We start from the raw sequence: 19191 nt of genomic DNA on the forward strand, positions 1-19191 counted from the left end.
ACTGCTCTTCACAGAACATGCTATTGTTTGAAGGACATCCATTTAGAGACAAAGTTGGTCCCAGATCTTTGCACAAAAGAGCCGCAGTTCCTGCATATATGCCATGTCGTTTGGTCTGTTTGAGTTATCCTGACTTCCTATACCTATGTCATATTTTTGAGAGTATATACAGAGCTTTTCCAAGTACTCTACTCTTTACTAATCATGAAACTGACTAGTTCTGTTTTCATGAAAACCACTTAACTTCTGAGCATTTGTTTTCTCTTCTCTTATCCATTCATTTATAAAATACTGGTTGAAGACCTACTATGTTTCTGTTGCCTTCCATATAATACATGCTAAGAATAGAACAGGAAGAAGAAAAATACCATCTCTGGGCTCTGTTTTGGGCACTACAAGCTTACTAGTTGATTTTTAAATAACCTGTGAAAAAGGTTGATATAATTGCTCAGTAAACTAGGTGTGCTCTGCATAACAAGAACATATCACATCATAAACTTGAAACTGGAACATAACTATAACTTCAGGCATTGTCAGCCTTCTATATCATTTGGATATGGATACAACATTGATGTCATTTGTACTCCAGTCCTTAATTGGTGTTTTGTTTTCCAATCAATTCTTCCAGAAATAATACCATAACTTTTTCTTTTTTTTCTTTTCTTTTTATTGTTTTTCTCTTACAGTTGTATCACTTTTTCCCCCATTGCTCTCCCCCACACCACCCATCCCTTCTCCCACAGTCAATCCCCATCCCGTTGTCCAAGTCCATGGGTCATTTATACTAGTTCTTTGACTAGACCCTTTCCCTTCTTATCCCTCTTCTCTCCCTCCCCGCTCCCCCTTGGTCACTGTTAGTCTGCTCCTTGTTTACGTGCCTCTGGTTCAATTCTGCTTGTTTGTTTGTGTTGTTTGTTAGTTTCCTGTATTAGGTGATGTCATATAGTATTTGTCTTTCAATGCCTGGTTTATTTCAGGAAGCATAATTCTCTGTAGTTCCATCCCTGTTGTCGCAAATGGTAGGAGTTCCTTCTTTCTTGCTGCAGCATAGTATTCCATTGTATAAATAAACCACAGTTTTTTTATCCACTCATCTACAGATGGGCATGTAGGATGTTTCCACCATAACTTTTTCTTTATGTTGACACCTTTTTTATACCACTTTATTTACTGTATTAAGGTATAAGTTTCTTGAGGGCAAGGGCTATATTTATTTATCTTCATTTCCCTTCTAAACCTTGCACAGAACCTGCTATTTATACATATATATAAAACTTCTTGTTGTTCCATGACCACAAAAATATGTTCCCTCTTTAAGCCCTTAGAGCATCTTCACTTGTTCTTCCCTCTACCTGAAACACTTGTCCCATGGCTAGCTACATGGCTCATTCCCTCAGCTCTTTTTTTTTTTTTTTTTTTTGAACACATATTCAAGATTTTATTGTCACATAAACCAAAAATGAAGCTTAGAACTGGATCACTTGGCCCTTTCTCTTCTTATCTCCTCCCAGTTCAAAATGCTTGCATCTCTTAATAGCCAGCATTCTCTTAGATCTGCAGTTGGGGTCAACGCATTCAAGCCTCAGGACAATCTTCTTTGTAGTTTTAGCCTTTTTTCGGAAAATCGGCTTAGTCTGCCCACCATAGCCACTCTGCTTCCTATCATAACGCCGCTTTCCCTGCGCATACAGAGAATCCTTGCCTTTCTTGTACTGTGTTACTTTGTGGTGTTGATGCTTGCCACACTTCTTACAGAAAGTCCGGCGGGTTTTAGGAACGTTCACCATGTCGGCGCGAGCGCTGTCGGTAGAAAAAAAGAAAAAGTTGTCCCCCTCAGCTCTTTACTTGGCTCAAACATCACCTTACTAGAGAGGTTTACCATAACCATTCAACTTAAATTAGAAAGCAGACAACTCTCCTTTATCACCACTGACCATACTTCCTGTTCTCCTTACCATGCTTTATTGTTCTTCACAGACCACTTATTAACATCTGGCACATCTGTTTTTCATCTCTCTTCAACAGCCAAAGCCCTGTGAAGATAGGAATGTTGTCTGTTTTATTCCCAATGTACAGAACAAGGTCTGGAACCTGGTGGGACATTCAATAAATACTTGTTGAATGAATGAAGGAAGGAGAGAATGTTATAAATCTAGGCACATCATATACTGCCTAACAAAGCACAGAAATGTGATGGTTTGTTATACAATACTGTTAATACTTAAAAAGTGCTTGTAGATGCTCTTGTGAGTGTCCCTCTGGAGTGATGACACAGTTCACAGTAGAAAAAAACATTTTTTACAACTATTTACTTATGTGAAGCATTAATTATGTAACTGCAGAGAGAGCAAGAAGAATGAATCAGCTCATCACTAGTATAACAACTGAATCTTGAATAGGTGAAAATATTTCCAAAATTTTATCATATCATCTTAGTCTTCTTTAATTAGTGAAACAATTACTTTGGCAATTGCAAGCTGATGCCAGGCACGTCTTCCTAAACCAGAGTAGATCCAATCCCATGTAGCTTAATTACTTTCCTCCATATTTAAGCCTCACCTCCAGCAGAAGTGCTCAAATCCCATGTGACAATTAGACAGATACAGGCAAAATTTTAATGACTGTAATCCTACATTCAATCTCTGTTTTCCTTTCCTCTCATCTGTCAGCAGATGTCTATACACTAATGGTAATGCTCATTTACACACATGCCCAAGTCAGAAGCTGGGGTATCATCCCTGACTCCTCACTACTTCACTTCAAAAATCCTAGCCTGCAAAATGCCAAGTCAGATCTGTCTTGAAACTGCCCCCTTTCTTCTATTTTCTAATGACATTAAATTAGTTTAAGCCACAGTCACCTCTTGTATAGACTACTGAATTACCCTTACATGTGTTTTCCTACCTCTGGTCTTGTTTCTCTCCAGTGCATTCTCCTAACAGAACACAAGGTCTTTCAAAAGTGCAAATCTATTTTGCTTCTTATTACCTGCAGAGTAAAGTCAGATTGTTCAGCATGGCACAAGACGCCATTCGTGAATAGACACCCACCTTATTTTCCAGCTTCCCAGCTACTCACAATCCCTTTGTGCTCCAGTCATGCTGAGTTACCTGGGAAACCCCCAAAGAAGTTGCTTTTTCTTGACTCTAGACTTTGCACATGGTATTTCTTATACTTGGTAAAAAAAAAAATTTCCCATTTTTAGTAGGGTTTAGTCCCCCTTCTAGTTTCAGCTTGAAGACTGTCCTATTCAGAGAGTTTTCTTTATTCCTCCAAGATTGACTTAGGCACATTTTACCTGTGTCAATTTGTCATACTGTGATCATTCCTATCATAAGATTTATCATACAGTGCTGAAATTTCTTCCTTCCTTCCTCTCTACCTACTAGTGCTTCTTCTGTGCTCAACAAAGTGATTGGCACTTGGTAAGTGTTCAGCATTATTTCTTGAATAAGTCTTTGACCGCAATGAAAGTGTATTTATATGTCTAGAGATGGTATAGGATATGTCTTCATATTCATCTTCTTAGAAGTCACTTTTAGAAGTTCACAGATCCCAGAAAACAATCAAGGATGTTTAAAATATGTAACTTGTGTGATTTTAAAATACAGAATTTCTTCCTTTCAAAGCAGGGTGTACTAATAAATGTGATCAAGTATTTAATTCTACTATTGGAGAGACTGTGTGTTCATGTGAATATGAAACAAGGTTTATTTAAGGTATTGGCTGGTACTTGCAGCAGGTGTAAGGCAAACATAAATTTTAATTTCCTTAAGTGCAATTAAACCGTGTGGGAAAATCATTGATTAAGATTGCACCTTTACTTGGTCTCTTCCACCTAAAAAGTGTCAGTTGTTGAATGTGTGACAGCAACATAGAAAGAAGAAGAAATTAATAAGCATAATACACATTCAGACCTGATACTATGAAATTTTAAAGTGACTTCCCTTAAAGTTAGATGTGTAACTTAAACAGTAATTTTTAACTTATGTTTTTTTCTTGAGTAAATATTTTATCAAAATAATATGTTGATTTTTTCTTAATCATGTACATTTTTAAAGTTAATATTCAATTTATTAAAGTTACAATTGTTAAAAATACTAGCTTCTTCTTAGGCTGTAAGTGTAGTTCACAAATCTATTATTTTATTTTTCATTTTTAAATTCAGCAGATAATAACAATTGCTTGTAAGGGATTTTTGACCAAAAAAAATCACATACTTTTACCAATATTTTTCCTAGTTATTGAAGGAAATTTAACTTTATTTACATCTTTAAAGATACACTACAATATGTTCCAAGTAATTAAATAAAAAATAAAACAATTGAAGACAGAATTCTATATTCAAGTGATTGAGATGATTCTGGAATAATACAAGAAAATATAAAGGTAAATTGATACATATAATTGAATGAATTTTTTAATATAATTATAAAGATATATAATTTAAAAAACAAATAAAATTAAAACAATAATAAAAATAAAAATAATAAGAAAATGAAAAAATGAGAAGTATATACAAAATAATGGGTGATGGAAAAAGGAATGCAAAGAACTCCACATAAATAAAAATATTTTTAAGTACTAATAAGTCACAGTAATAATAATAAATAATACATGCAGTGTTTTTAACATTTGTATTGAGATATAATTGACATGAATTGTATAAGACTAAGATGTAAAACATTGATTTGATGCACTCATTTATAGCAATGTATTTATCACCATAGCACAAGCTAGCACCTCTATCATGTCACATAATTGTTATTTTTTGCATTGATAACAATTAAAACCTAGTCTCTTAGCAACTTTGAAGTTTATAATACAGTATATTTTGTATAATCACTATGCTGTACATTAGCTCCCTAGGACTTATATATCTACTGGTTACAAATTTGTACACCTAAACAAGCTCCCTTAATTCCTCACCCCTCTGCCCCTGGGAACTATCATTCTACTTTCTGTTTTTAGGTGTTGGTTTTTCAGATTCTACATATAAGTTATATCATACAGTATTTATCTTTCTGTGTAATACCTAACTTATCTCACTTAATACAATGCCCTCAAGGTACAACCACATTTCACAAATATCTAGATTTCCTTCTTTCTCATGCCTGTATACTATTTCATTACACACATATTATGTCTTCTTTTTCCACAAATTTGCTGATAGTCACTTAAGGTGTTTCCATTTCTTAGCTATTAGATACTGTGAATAATGCTGCAAAAAACATGGCAGTATAGGTATTTCTTTGAGATCCTGTTTCCATTTCCTTTAGATATATACACAGAAGTGGAACTGCTGGATCATATGGTAATTGTATTTTTAATTTTTCAAAGAATCTCCATACTGTTTTCCATAGTGGCTAGACTAATTTACATTCTCACCACAGGCACAAGGGTTCTTTTTTCTTCATATTCTGAGTGATGGCCATTCTAGTAAGTGTGAGGTGACATTTCATTGTGGTTTGATTTCTATTTCACTGATAACCAGTGATGTTGAACATCTTTTCATGTACCTGTTGACCATTTGAATGTCTTTAGAGAAAGTCTAGTTTCTCTACCCATTTTTTAATCAGATTGTTTTATTTTTGTTATTGAGTTGTATGAGTTTCTTATGTATTTTGGATATTAAGCCCTTATCAAATATATGGTTTGCAAATATCTTCTTTCATTACACAGGTTGCTTTTTCATCATGTTGATTATTTCTTTTGTTGTGAGGAGCTTTTTAGTTTTACACATTTCAACTTATTTATTTATTTATGTTGTTTGTGTTTTTGGTGTCATAGCTAAAAAAAAAAAAAAGTCATTGCCAAGACCAATGTCAAAGAACATCTTTCCTATGTTTTCTTTTAGGAGTTTCATGGTATCAGGTCTTATGTTTAAGTCTTTAATTCATTTTGAATTCATTTTTGTGAGTGGTATAAGATAAGAATCCAATTTTATTTTTCTGTATGTGGTTATCAAAATTTTTCAACACTATTTGTTGAGTGTTCTTGGCTTTCTTGTCAAATATTAGTTAACTATAAGTGTGGGGACTTATTTCTGGGCTGTCTGTTCTGTTCCACTGGCCTATATGTCTATTTTTATGCCATACCATTTTAATTACCATAGCTTTGTAATATAGTATGAAATCAGGATGTGTGGTGCCTCCTGCTTTGTTCTTCTTTCTCATGATTGTTTTGATTGAGATTGCATTGACTATAGATTTCTTTGAATAGAATGAACATTTTAACAATATTAATTCTTACAATCCATAAACATGAAATATCTCTCCATTTCTTTCATCAAAGTCTTCTAGTTTTCATTATACAGATCTCTCATTTCTTGGTTATATTTACTCATAAGTATTGTATTGTTTTTGACACTATTATGAGTGGGATAGTTTTCTTTGCTTCTTATTTCTTTTAGTTGTTAGTGTATAAAATTACATTGACTTTCTATATGTTGGTTTATATACCATCCTGAAATATTTATATATTTATACTGACAGCTTAATGGGTGTCAGTATAATTTGTCAATTACGATTCTTCTTTCCATAGCTGTTTTTGGAATTCTTTTTATTTTTATTTAAAAATGACATTTTCATTGTAATCTGTCATGGAGGTTTTTTGCATTAAGATTTGCATTAAGGGGTTATTAGCTTCATGAACCAAATCTCCTCAGGTTTAGGAAATGCTTAGCTATTATTTCTTTAAATAAACTTTCTTCCACTTTGCCCTCTCTTATCCTTGTGGATCCCTTATTATTCTAATTTTTATAATGAAACTTACAAGTCAAATAGGCTTTCTTTGCTCTTTTTTATTATTTTTTTTGTTTGTTTTCCTTTAAATGGGTTATTTCAATCTTCCTGTCCTACAAATCACTTATTTTGTCTTTATTTGTTCTAATCTACTGCAGTTGATCTCTATTGCATTTTTCACTTTATTAATTGAATTCTTCAGCTCCAGAATTTATTTATAAAGTTATTTTATGCTTTTTGTATTTTTATAAGTATCTCATTTTTCTCATGTGTTTTTTTATGATTTTGTCTTTCTAAGTTTTCTTGTAGCTCATTGAGTTTCTTTAGAACACCTATTTTGAAATCTTTATTAGCACAATTGCAAATTTCTGTGACTTTGAACTTTGTTATTGAGGAATTGTTAGCTTTTGGAAGTGACATATTTCCTTGATTTTTCATGTTCCTTGTAATTTTACATTGCTGCTTTTGCATTTGAAATAACGAACACCTATTTAAATTTTTGCTAGTTGCCTTCAGCTGTGTTTTCTGTTCATTAGTGACATTACTCTCTGGGGGTTTCTCCACCATTGTAAGGGTATGTATGCTCTATTCTTCTCGCTCCCTCTTCTGGGAGAATTCTTAAACTTTTATGTCTTCTCTTGTTCTTACAACTCACCAAGCTGGCTATTAGAAACCTCTCAAATTTGTGGTTTCCCCTTAATCACAGACTCTGGCCAGTTATTCTGAGTGCACTTCCTGTCTACTGGTACACAAGCTTGTTGCCACATTCAGGAGTACACACAAGAAGCCAGATGCAGAGTCGGGGGAGTTGTGGTTTAGCGCTGGGGTATTAGGCTTGCCTGTAGACATGGTAGGGAGATCCTTAAGTGAGGTACTCCCAGAGGCTCATGGATGGACTTCCCGTTGAACATCTGAGTACATTCAGTAGAAAGTGCTTCCTTATAATGCCTTCTGATATTCTCATCTTCACTTTCCTTATCTTCTCCCTCTCTCTAGTAAAAGAGGTCACACTTCAGTACTCTGGATGCTGCTGAGGTGAAATGGGTTTCTCCAGCTGCATCTCACACAACTAGCATAGCTGGGCACTCATAGCTTTCCTTTTCCACTGTGGCAGAAGTCACCACTACCTGCTAGTCCAGCCCCTGGCAGTGTTACCATGTTACATTGTAGGGGAGGAAGGAACAGCACTGGTAAAGTTCTTACTATTTCTGCTGCATCCAATCTCATATACATATATAGAGAGAGAGAGACAGGGCAAAAGTAGGTTAAATTACCAGCCTTCATTACCTAAGAGATAAATCATAAGTAAAGATACAAATTATAACAATGGTAAGAAGAGGAAGAGGACAAATGTCGGCAGCCGTCCGTCTCGAGAGACGATGGTGTAGCTTCTTAAGAGTCTATCTGCACCGCCGAGAATGGTTGTGCAGTCCGACTCGGGAGTGACACGGTATCTGTCTCCTCCCGTGTTGAATCGACATCTTGCGATGACGCTGAAGCTACAGAGCCTGGGCAGGGTAATATGGAGGGTCTGCTGTTGCCCATGCAGCAGACCCCCCCTCTCTTCGCAGCTGAAGGGTCCAAGGGAAAGACGGAGTCAATACAGCTTGGCTTCAGGTGCGCCGCAGGAGTTGCCGGTGTTGACTACAACGTCAAACCGCCTTAGGGACTCCGGCTCCGGATTTTCTGTCGGGGTTTACTCCCTTAGCCTTTCCCCTGAAGAGGTATGCCGCAAGGCAGCGGAGGTTTTTTGGAGTCAGAGTTTTCCTTCTCTGATACCAGGATGTAACTCTGAAGAAACCAGGTAAAGGAAGCAAATCTCAACAAAACAAAACAAAACAAAAAAACTAGCTTACAATTAGGGTTCAATTTTTCTAAAATGAGCGACAGAAATAAGAACAACCCTGCTAATACTTCCCAAAGTAGTTCATGAATTAGTTTTTGCCTGTCCTTCACAGCACCACATATCACAGACGATGTCCAGGAGTTCAACACCAAGATGCAAATGTTTAGTAAATCGTACTTATTGAAGCACAACAGAACTTCAGAAAGATTTCCAAAAATGATTTTTGTTGAAATGATAAAAGGATTTTCTATTTACCATTTTTTTAAAACACAATAATCCTCTTTACCCTGAATAATTAAAAATAAAATAGCTAACTGATGTGAAATTTTAAGTGAAAAGAAACCACATGTAGTCATCATGTGAACTTTACATGTGAACTCACCGATGGTAATCAAATCACAGGTAAGTGGCCCAATGTTCTGATAAATAAACACTTTAATTAGAAAAAAGCATATTTCTCCTTAGTCTTCATATAATTTGCCCTGGTATAAATGCTTGTAGTGGTCAAATATTGCCCCTCTTTCCCAGATAAGTGCTTTAAAAATGCTAGCTAAAATGCAGTCGCTAAGTCCCTGACTGAGCTGCTTACAATTGTACATGGCGATCAGAAATCAAGAGCATCTATCAAGATGAGACAGACACAGGAGTCCATGTAGAGCCCAGGCGAAAAGATCAGCTAAGGAAAGTGGACAAATAATACAAATAAATAATGCAATAATTAACAAATAAATAATATGAGTAAAGCCTGTTTTGCATATGTACTACTGTGAGTACGAGTTTATTCTTGTATTATTATTTATTAATTATCATGTTATTTATTATTGTTAACCTACCTTTTCCCAGCCCTGCAAATATGTATGGGTGTGTGTGTGTGTGTGCATGTGTGTGTGTGTGTGTGTGCTGGATTTGTCATTTTGGAGCTGGGAGGCTGGACTTTGTGATTTCTTTCTCACCTGTGGGTATCTATCGAGGTGAGCACTCTCCAGCAAAAGGGCTAGGTCAGCTTCACTGCTTGCTGGTTCCACAGCCAAAACCCAGATTTTTTTGCCTATTACTGAATTTACGAGAAGGCAACGCCTCATAAGTTTTTATTGTACTGAATCCCACATTCTTACAAGGGTGCTTTAGTTAGTAGATAGGTGTCTGATTCTTTGTTGAAAACGGAATGACAAAGAGGAAAAATGTGTTATGTTGCCATGATGCTGATATCATTTATGCATATAGATAAAGTTTGGTGTGTGCCAGAAACTGTTCTAAATACTTTATATATATTAATACATGTGTTCCTATAAGATATGTGATATTATTGAGTTGGCTAAAAGGTCTGTATGGTTTTTTTCATAAAATGAAAGACACATTTTCTATTTTCACCAATAACTTTATTGATTTGAATATTTTAAGTATGTCAGCTATCTCCTATGTGGTATAACATTGATTGTTCTTAATTAATGTCTTAATTTGATCACTATGGACTTCAACTGGTCTTCCTGGCCCCGTGGTGCATCATCCAGCAAGAAATCTCCAGCACAAAACTTCACAAATCACTCCTGACACATTCAATCAGTCACAGCACCTTCTTCAAACACTGCACAAATAATTTTTGCATTTCAGTTGTGTTTTTACCTTCCTTGAAATAATAAAGCATAATATACCAAAAAAGTGTTGTGTATTTTCTTCTATCTTCAATATTAAAATAGCTACACAAAAATTCACCAATTGTGATTTTTAATGCATGCTGATATGAGAGCGGTCACAATACAATCTAACAAATTCAAATGAAGTTAAATACAGCTAAGCACTATGAGAGCCACCTTTTAGGGCTTTTTGGCCAACCCAATATTATTCCTATCTAAAGATAATAGAATTGAAGAACAGAGAAGATAAGTAACTTGACCAATGAAAACTATCTAGAGAATGACAATATCTAGATTGAATGTAGACAGGGATTCTTTTTCACATCCAATTAGGTATTTAAAATAAAAAAAAAAATCAGACTACAACACTGACCAGTGTGGCTCAATTGATTGGGTGTCATCCCACAAAGCCAAAGCTCATCAGTTTGATTCCTGGTCAGGGCACAAACCTGATTTGCAGGTCCAGTTCCCCTTCAGGGCATGTACAAGAGGCAACTAATCAATGTTTTTCTCACACTCAATGTTTCTCACCCTCTCTTTCTCCCTCCAGTCCCCTCTCTCTACAAATAAATAAATAAAAGAAAAGAAAAATCAGACTACAAATGTAAAGATACAGTAGAATAAAAGGACAAGAATAAATAACTGGTTAATAGTATAGTTTTTATACTGTACAATAATTGTTATAGTTTTCTTGAAGAATGATGTGATAATAAGACAAAGTATTTTATTTTTTCCTCTGATTCATAATGCCATTTCTTATCATTTATTTCAAAGCAATAATTTAAAAATTAAATAATTAAATAGTTTTGCACAAGGTCATCATTGCATATTTGGAGGTGGAGGTGAATGTGGCAGGACTTGGTAGTTGCAATACTTCTTATAAAACAAGGAATCTACAACAACTGAAAAAATAGTTAAATAGATTGCAGATGTCAGTATATGAAATTTATATTGTCATATAAATGGTGCATTTCAAAATACAAAGCAATACTGAAAAGTATTTAGAAAATCACACTAAACTACAAGAAATACACAATTTTTAAATGCTCTCTTATGGACTTCCAGCCAAGATGGAGGCATAGACAGACACGCTGCGTCTCCCTCCACAGCTAAGAAGGATACAACTACCTCAAAACTAGAAACAACCAGAAGTTCAGAAAAATCAAACTGCATAGAGGTCCAGAAAACAAAGATATAAAGAAGAAATATTCATCCAGACAGGTAGGAGGGGTGGAGCCGGGGTGGAGAGGACGCAGTGTGGTGGCAGTACCAGCTGCAGGCCGGCAGAAAGCCAAGCATACATTTTAAAAAGTTGGGAGGCACACCTGAGAAGTGTTCCCAGCTCCTCACCAGACCTAGAAGCTCACGGTCCCAGCACCAGGGAAAAATCAAGCCTCATTGCTTCTGACTGTGCAGACCAGTGGAGGTTGGGGTGGAGGCAGAAACTGCTGGTCTCTCAGCAGAGTCCACTTGTTTAAAGGGCCCACACAGTCCTAGAACATCCACAGACCCACCCACTCTGGGAATGACAGCCAGACCAGCAGCTAGAGGGGCACCAGTCTGGTGTGGAAGTAGGTGAGGTGCCTGGAAAAGGCGCAAGTGCTGGGCAGGCAGCATTGTTACTTCTTGAACCCCTACCCCACATAAAGCACCACAACATGGTGAAACGGGTTGCCCTGCACTGACGAATCCCTAAGGCTTCGCCCCTTACAATGTAACAGGAGTGACAGCTCTACCTGGGACTCAGAGGCAAATACAGGAGACTGTCAGAATGAGGAGACTGAGAAGTATGGCCCAAAAGGGGGAACAGATCAAGGTTCCAGTGGGAGAACTAAGCGATGAGGAGATAGCCAACCTAACAGATGAGGAGATAGACAACCTAACAGATGCAGAATTAACACTGGTAGTAAAGATGCTCACAGACTTGACAGATATGTTTGAGTATGGCAAATGCATAAGAGAAGAAATGAAGGCTATGCTAAGTAAAACAAAGGAAAACCCACACAAAACCAATGGTGAAAGGAATGATATTGGGTCAAATCAATGATTTAGAACATAAGGAAGAAAAAAAACAGTCAACCAGTGCAGAATGAGGAAGCAAGAATTGAAAAAAATGAGGAAAACTTCCCAAATTTTGCAAAGGAGATGGACATATAGGTCCAGAAAGCACAGAGGGTCCCAGGCGAGCTGGACCCAGAGGGGACCACACCAGGACACATCATGATTGAGATGCCAAAGGTGAAAGATAAAGAGAGAGTCCTGGGGGCAGCAAGAGAGAGGCAGAGAGTTGCCTACAGAGGAGTGCCTATAGGACTATCAGTTGATTTCTCAGAGGACACTTTGCAGGCAGGAAGGGACTGGCAAACAGTATTCAATGTGATGAAAGGCAACCTGCAACCAGGATTACTCTATCCAGCAAGGCTATCACTTGGAATGGAAGGGCAGATGAAGTGCTTCCCAGACAAGGTAAAGCTAAAGGATCTCATCATCACCAAGCCATTATTATATGAAATGTCAAGGGGACTTACTTAAGAAAAAGATCAAAACTATCAACACTAAAATGACAACAAACTCACAACTATCAACAACTGAATCTAAAAAATAAAAACAAAATCCAACTAAGCAAACCAGAATAGGAACAGAATCATATGTACTGGGATTATTTAGAGGATTATCAGTTGGAAGGGGGGAGGGGGAGAAATGGGGATATGGTGCAAGGATTAAGAAGCATAATCATCAGTTGGTGCAAAATAGACAGGGGGATGTTAAGAACAATATAAGAAAGGGTGAAGCCTAGGAACTTATATGCACAGCCCATGGACATGAACTAAGGGGGGTGGAATTGCTGGAGGGAAGCGGGGTACTGGGCATAGGGGAGCAAAGGGGAAAAAATTGGAACTACTATAATAATATAATCAATAAAATATACTTAAAATAAAATAAAATAAAATAAATGCTCTCTTATTACAACTATGTTAAATCTATGTGTTCCAACAAATAAATATCAGAAGTGAAATAAAAATAATAGTTATTTCACACTAGAGATAAAATAAATTATTTTAAAGGTTCCTGCTTAATATTTTAAATTTATTTACAAAATAAATTCACTTTTTGATACACTTACAAACAGAAAATAAAATTAAGAAAATGGTTTTATTTTTACTTTGCCAAATTATGAAACCCATTATACCTTGTGCTCCTTATGCATTAAATCCCAAAGCTTAATGTGATAAATAAAGAATGGGCAGGTTCTTGTAAATTTTTAAAGTATTAATCTACTTCATCTTACATTTAAGCCATAGTACATTCAAATGTTAACAATGTTTGTGAAAATAAAACTAAAATGCTAGTTTTTTAATATTTTTAATAATTTTTATCTTTCAAATATAGTTGGCACACAATATTATATGCTTCATATTTATAACCAAGTGATAGACATTTATAACTACTGAGTGATCATCCTGATAAATTTAGTACCCATCTGACACTATACATAAATATTACACTATCATTGACTATATTCTCTATGTTGTATTTTACATCCCTGCGACTACTCAGTAACTACCAATTGGTACTTCTTAATCCCTTCAACGTTTTCACCCATACCCTCAATCCTTCTTCCATCTGGCAACCATCAAAATATTCTCTGTATCTATAATTTTGTTTCTATTCTGCTTGTTCATTTATTTTGTTTTTTAGTCGCTTGTTAATCAATATATGTTTATTGCCATTTTACAATTCATATTTTTCTTCTTCTTCTTCAAGAAGATTCTTTAACATTTCATGTAATACTAATTTTGTGGTGGTAAACTCCTTTAGCTTTTTCTTGTCTGGAAAACTCTTTATATTGTTCATGGATTCTAAATGATAGCTTATAAAATTTTACAGATATATTGACAAGAAATTCTGAAATACTTATGTGTATAATAGAATTGAGCAAATACATTGTGAATATTAAGAGGTAGGTTACAAATAAGAAAAAATTAAAGCTAGACTGAGTCCTCTTGTGTATGAGTGAAATGAGAGGTATAAGTATGAACACATTGTTCTTAATAGAGTTTTAGATATACAGATAAATATAAATTTTCAAGTGTATGTATCAATGTCCATACATGTACTTTCTGCCTCTGTTTACTAAGAGAGTTTAGAAACAAGAACATCCTAGTAGTAATAAACACATCTAGCATTCAGATATTAATTTCTGAATACCATTCTCCAATTAAAGGAGACAATGATCTCTTGCAAAATGACTAATTGAAGGCTAAGTCAGGGAAAATATAAGATGAGACAGGGTTATCTTGTGTTGTCAGAGAGTAATAAAGTGCTTATGAAATGATTATGAGAGGCATGAGGATTCAGGCACCAACTGAAATAATCTATCAATGGCCAAATCTGGGACAATGTATGTGAAAAATGAACAATAGTCATAACATATGATAACCATAAAATAAAATAAATATCCATGTGTCCAACAGATACAGTTCCCAATTTATAGGGAAATAATAGTAGAGTGGATGAAGCTGAGAATAAAATCAATGATTTGGAACATAGGGAAGAAAAAAAATCAGAAGAAAAAGAAAAAATCCAAAAAAATCGAGGGTAGTGTAAAGAGCCTCTGACACAACCTTAAGAGGTCCAACATTTGCATCATATGGTACCAGAAGAAGATAAAAAGCAAGAAATTGGAAATACATTTGAAAAAATAATGAAAGAAAACTTCCCTAATTTTGGTTAAGAAAATAGACATGTAAGTCCAAGAAACACAGAGAGTCCCAAACAAGATGGATGCAAAGAGGCCAACTTCAAGACACATCACAATTAAAATATGAAAAGATAAAGATAAAGAGAGAATCTTAAAAACAGCAAGAGAAAAGCAGTCAGTTACCTACAGGGGAGTTCCCATAAGACTGTCAGCAGGTTTCTCAAAAGAAACTTTGTAGGCTAGAAGGGACTGGAAAGAAATATTCAAAGTCATGAAAGCAGAGACTGACAGCCAAGACTGCTCTACCCAGCAAAGATATCATTTAGAATAAAAGGGGCAGAGAAAGAGCTTCCCAGACAAGGTAAAGCTAAAGGAGTTCATCCTCACTGAGCCATTATTATATGAAGTGTTAACGCGACTTATTTAAGAAGAAGAAGATCAAAACTATGAACAATAGAATTGCAGTAAATACATATCTATCAATAATTGAATTAAAAAACTAAGCAAATAAGAACAGAGACAGAATCATGGATACAGAGAGCATTTTGATGGTTGCCAGATGGGAGGGGTGTGTGGGGGAATGGGTAAAGAGGTAAGGGGATTAAGAAGTACAAATTAGTAGTTACAAAATATCCATGGGTATGTGAAGTACAGCACAGGAAATGGAGTAGCCAAAGAACTTACACACATGACCCATGGACATGAAATTGTGTGGGTTTTGTCTGAGGGAGTGGAGGATAATGTGTGGAGGGAGCAAAGGGAGAAAAATTGTGACAATTGTCATACCATAATCAATAAAATACAATTAAAATAAAAAATATATTAAAAACTTTGCTACTTATAGTTTTTATTGTGTTTTAAAATAAAAAGGTAATTATACACAATTTTAGGAGATAAAATAGAAACAGTTTTATTCCAGTTAATTTGCTTTAGGTAAAGGCTGATTACTTAATATTTGGGATGAAACAATGAGCTAAATTATGAAGAGGTCCATATGCATCTTATTTAGCAAAGTTTACATTTAATTATAGTATCATTGTGCAGGATAATTAAAACTGAATTCATAATGTCAATTTGAGCTAGATTATTTTTTATTCTATCCACATATGAAATATTCATGGGTACTTCTCATGCTATACTACATTGAATTGTTTGCAGAGAGAGAATAGATTTTGACCAGCTAGGCCTGGGTTAGTCAATAACAGCTCTGTGACCCTTGACTGTGGGCACAAAAAAGCCCCACCACTTTCCTAGTGTATAAAACGCAGTAAATATCTCACCACATAGGATTCATGGAAAATTAATTAAATAGTTATAATACTGGGTATTGTACCCAGTTCATCTGGACCTTTTATACAGCAAATGGATGGGTTAAATTTAGCTTATAGTTAATTATTTATATTTTTATTTTTTACCATTGTTTTTAAGGAAGCAGAAACTAAGTTAAGTAATCAGTACTGAGACCTCAAAATTATTTGTAATAAAGAACTTTTCTTGGCCACATTATTAAGCAATTGTCAATCTATTTGAAGATCATAAATAGTGAATCATTGTTAAAGTAGAATCATTGTAGAGGTATAAAAGGTATTCACAATATATCTATCTATGTGATTTAAATTTATTCACCTAACTTGATTCAAAGCTACATTCCAACAATCAAATTATGAGAAGAAAAAATTTGTTCTTCCATGTGATACAGCATGCTCATGTTTTAGTTTGTCCAAACTTTTGCTCATGCTGTAGAACCTGATTTATATGGATTCCATCTATGTACTACCATTGTGGAAATACTAATCTGAAAATGAACAAAATAACACCTACTCTTGGAAAATAAAATACTCTTCTTTAACTCTGAACACTAACTCTAAGAAGAAATTACACGAATGGAGGTAGGAAAGTGAAGAAGGGATAGTGAAATAAATATTGACTAAGCATGTTCATGTCTCAAACATTACAGGAAATTTTGTTGCTATAACATTTTTAATGTGACATCTGTCCTGCAGGGTTTGGTACCAGGTCAGCCTTGAGGCTCAATTGTATTCTGACTTGGAAATTTACTAAAGCTCTGATATTGAGCAAGTTATTAAAACATCTCTAAACTGTTGTTTCACCCTCTGAAAATGGGGATACCATGATACTTAATTTCATAGTTGTGAAAATTAAATATAAAATATTGTGAAAATAACTAGCAGGGAAAAAAATGAATGTTTCTTTCCCTTTCCATTTGTCATGGCAGTTTTTAATTTTATTAAATTTATTAGGGTGACTTTAGTTAATAATATTATATGTTTCTAGCATTTGTCCATAATGCATCATCTGTATACTGCATTGTGTGTTCACCACACAGAGTCATGTATCACAGCATGTTTTGAGAAGTATCAGGTTTAGAATACATGTATGGTAGAGGTTATATAGCATTGTTTAGATGTAAAGAATTGTTACAGTGAATAATTAGAAAAATGCGTTCAATATACTCTGATGTTTCAAGAAAGCCTATCTCACCAAGTGAATTCATATTTTGGTCTATCCACCTCTGTGGCAAACATCTCAAAATAAGTCATTGTTTTCCCCCTATGATAAAGAACTGGTGTATCTAATTCATGTTAACCTGCCCAAAGTAGAACCGATAAATATAAATCTTCAGATACTGAAGATAAACTAAAGGAAAATGAAAAGTTCTTTAGCTATATGCTTACTCGTGCTTTGTCAGCACTTTAATATACCTGTTTTAAAAATCTTATTTGTTATGACAAAATACCATAGAACTGAAAAAAGCATAAATAATGTAAAATTTCTTCCCATGAAATTGAAAATTAAAGGTCAATCATATTTACTTCTCAATAGAAAGATTACTCCAACATCTCAGAAAATCCTACTTTCTGTGCATAACTTAAAAATTGCATTACTTGTTTCCTTTACTACACTTAGTGAATCTTTTCCTCATAGGCTTTTTTCTTACCATTGAGAAGGCTTTGAGTGAATTATCTATGAACAAATCAATGCAGTCCAGATTTAAAAGTACATTTGGCCTTGTGGCATTTCTTATAACTAGTCAATAATGCTCTAAAATTGCAAATATAATGGCATCAGATGAAAACTAAACTTTTGGTGGTGAGCATGCTATAGTGTATACAGATATTGAATTATAATGTTGTACACCTGAAATTTATATAATGTTATCAACCAATGTTACTTTAATTTTTAAAAATGTGAAGATAGTATTTAAAAAAGGAAGAAAAATATTTTTTAAAAGCACTGAAAAATGATTCTATAAAGGGAAACTATATATTAAATTTAAATATATTTTAGAGCAGTAAATGTTATGTAATTTTTTTACATATGATATGTTGTATTTCATGATAGAAATATAAAAATAAGTACTTATATTTAGAAATCTAAGCAAAACTCTTCTAAGTAACAGTTTCTATTACAATATAATATAGAAAAATAATCTGAATACATCTAATTGTGTATGTATGCACACAGTCAAAGAAAATTTACAAAATGAAATCACTTATTAAAATGATTGGATTATTAGATCTTTTTTCAAATTTTTCTCTAATGCTTTTATAAATAAAGCCATGCTCAATTTACAAAGACAACATCATGCATTATACATTCCAATTTTACCTGTAAGTGTTTGTTCTTTTCTGCATGATCTGTGAGGGATAGAATCTCTCAAAAAATTTTTGACTACCTGATTTTCTGTCTTATACATGAAACTTAAATATAGGTTTGTTAAATTACTCAAGGAAAATAGTTCAGGGATTATTAATATGTGTTAATTAAGAGCAAAAAATATTTCAAAGATGTACAACCAGTATCAGAATGGAAATTAATAGCTTGAGGCTATTGGAGAAACAAAAGGACAATTTAAAAATCATTAGGAACTGACCCAGAGGACTAGTAGTTGGTACAGCTGCAGAGAGAGAATTACATATGCACTTGCAGGCTTTGGACCTTGTGTGGTACTTCAGCGAGCACAGCTGTGCAAAGATAATTTTGTTTGTCACCATAATAAAATAGAAACCAATAAATTTAGGAAGACCTTGATAAAATACTACAAGGTTTAGGTTTTCTTTGAGCTTAATGTACGTGAGAATTGCAGAAATTATGCCTCAACTTTCAAATTTAAATTTACAGAAACATAATTATTTAGAGGCTGCATTTGATATATAAACTAAAATTAATTACATTTTGCTTTTTAGGAATTAATTATCTCAAGCTTCTTTTAGTAATTTTTTATTTTTTTATTTTATTTTATTT

The 19191-nt window shown here is 34.3% G+C and overlaps 2 protein-coding genes across 3 annotated transcripts in view; one reads left to right on the forward strand and one right to left on the reverse strand.

The window, feature by feature from the left end:
• Positions 1-19191, forward strand: part of LOC150019841 (glutamate receptor 4) — a 442193-nt gene that overhangs the window by 108186 nt on the left and 314816 nt on the right. The gene's annotated exons all lie outside the window — the stretch shown is intronic.
• LOC150019843 (large ribosomal subunit protein eL42-like) lies at positions 1426-1821 on the reverse strand. The gene has a single exon (XM_090268075.1). The coding sequence runs from the start codon at positions 1785-1787 to the stop codon at positions 1467-1469; it is 321 nt and encodes a 106-aa protein (XP_090124201.1). The 5' UTR covers positions 1788-1821; the 3' UTR covers positions 1426-1466.

Source organism: Furipterus horrens, unplaced genomic scaffold, assembly GCF_987537825.1.
Source record: "Furipterus horrens unplaced genomic scaffold, mFurHor1.1.pri manual_scaffold_2, whole genome shotgun sequence".
Classification (NCBI taxonomy): Eukaryota; Metazoa; Chordata; class Mammalia; order Chiroptera; family Furipteridae; genus Furipterus; species Furipterus horrens.

Excerpts from the sequence above, each read along its gene's own strand:
- LOC150019843 (XM_090268075.1), bottom strand. The coding sequence starts at position 1,787 with ATGGTGAACGTTCCTAAAACCCGCCGGACTTTCTGTAAGAAGTGTGGC.